Source organism: Geospiza fortis, unplaced genomic scaffold, assembly GCF_000277835.1.
Source record: "Geospiza fortis unplaced genomic scaffold, GeoFor_1.0 scaffold30, whole genome shotgun sequence".
Lineage (NCBI taxonomy): Eukaryota > Metazoa > Chordata > Aves > Passeriformes > Thraupidae > Geospiza > Geospiza fortis.
The window spans coordinates 92,377-93,365 of NW_005054687.1; the positions used below are offsets into that span (position 1 = coordinate 92,377).

The following is a 989-nucleotide window of genomic DNA, read 5'->3' on the forward strand; positions in this document are numbered from 1 at the left end:
CCATGAGACACTGTGGGCCCACAGGTGAGCGTGGGTGAGGGCAGCCACCCCAGCAGGGTGAAGGTGCACGGGCCGGGTGTGGAGAAGACGGGGCTGAAGGCCAATGAACCCACCTACTTCACCGTGGACTGCAGTGAGGCTGGACAGGGTGGGTGCAATGGTGGGGGCCACCCTGGAACTCCTCTGTGGGCATGAGACTTGTGTCCCTGGGCCAGCACCCCTGGTCCTGCACCATTACTGCCAGTCCTGCTCCATCATTTCTGGATCAAGGGTTCTTCATCCTGGGCCCATCAGTTCTGGTCCTGGTCCTTCATCCCTGATCCTGGTCCATTGTCCCTGCTCCTGGGCCTGCATCCCTGTTCCTGCACCTGCATCCCTGGTCCATTATCTCTGATCCTGGTCCATCATCAGTCCTGGTCCTGTCCATCACCTCCAGCCCCGATCCAGCCCCCTGCCCCATCTGCCCGGTCCCACTCCTTGGTGTCCCCCTGGGAGCAGGGGCCACTGACCCGGCCACCCCCACAGGTGACGTCAGCATTGGCATCAAGTGTGCCCCGGGCGTGGTGGGGCCGCTGGAGGCCGACATCGACTTTGACATCATCAAGAATGACAACGACACCTTCACAGTCAAGTACACGGCGCCGGGCGCGGGGCTCTACACCATCATGGTGCTCTTCGCCAACCAGGTCAGGGTTCTGGCACGGCCCCACACCCCCTGGGGTCCGTCCGCACTCTGTGGGGTGTCCCCAGCCCCCGGGGGCCAGGTGGGGCCAGGGCTTTGGCGCCATGGAGCCCCCGTGTCACTGTGCCCTGGTCTTGGTCCCCAGGAGATCCCTTCCAGCCCCTTCCGCATCAAGGTGGACCCATCCCACGACGCCAGCAAGGTCAAAGCCGAGGGACCTGGGCTCAGCCGGACAGGTGAGGAGCCAGTGGGGTGGGGGACATGGAGTGGGGTGCCGGGTGCTGTGGGGCAGGTGCTGTGAGTGCCA

General features: G+C 64.5%; 1 protein-coding gene across 1 annotated transcript in view; it reads left to right on the forward strand.

The window, feature by feature from the left end:
- Positions 1 to 989, forward strand: part of LOC102039906 (filamin-C) — a 30,170-nt gene that overhangs the window by 10,079 nt on the left and 19,102 nt on the right. The window contains 3 exon segments of the mRNA XM_031065136.1: positions 25 to 148; positions 526 to 686; positions 828 to 934. Coding sequence (XP_030920996.1) covers positions 25 to 148; positions 526 to 686; positions 828 to 934 — 392 coding nt within the window.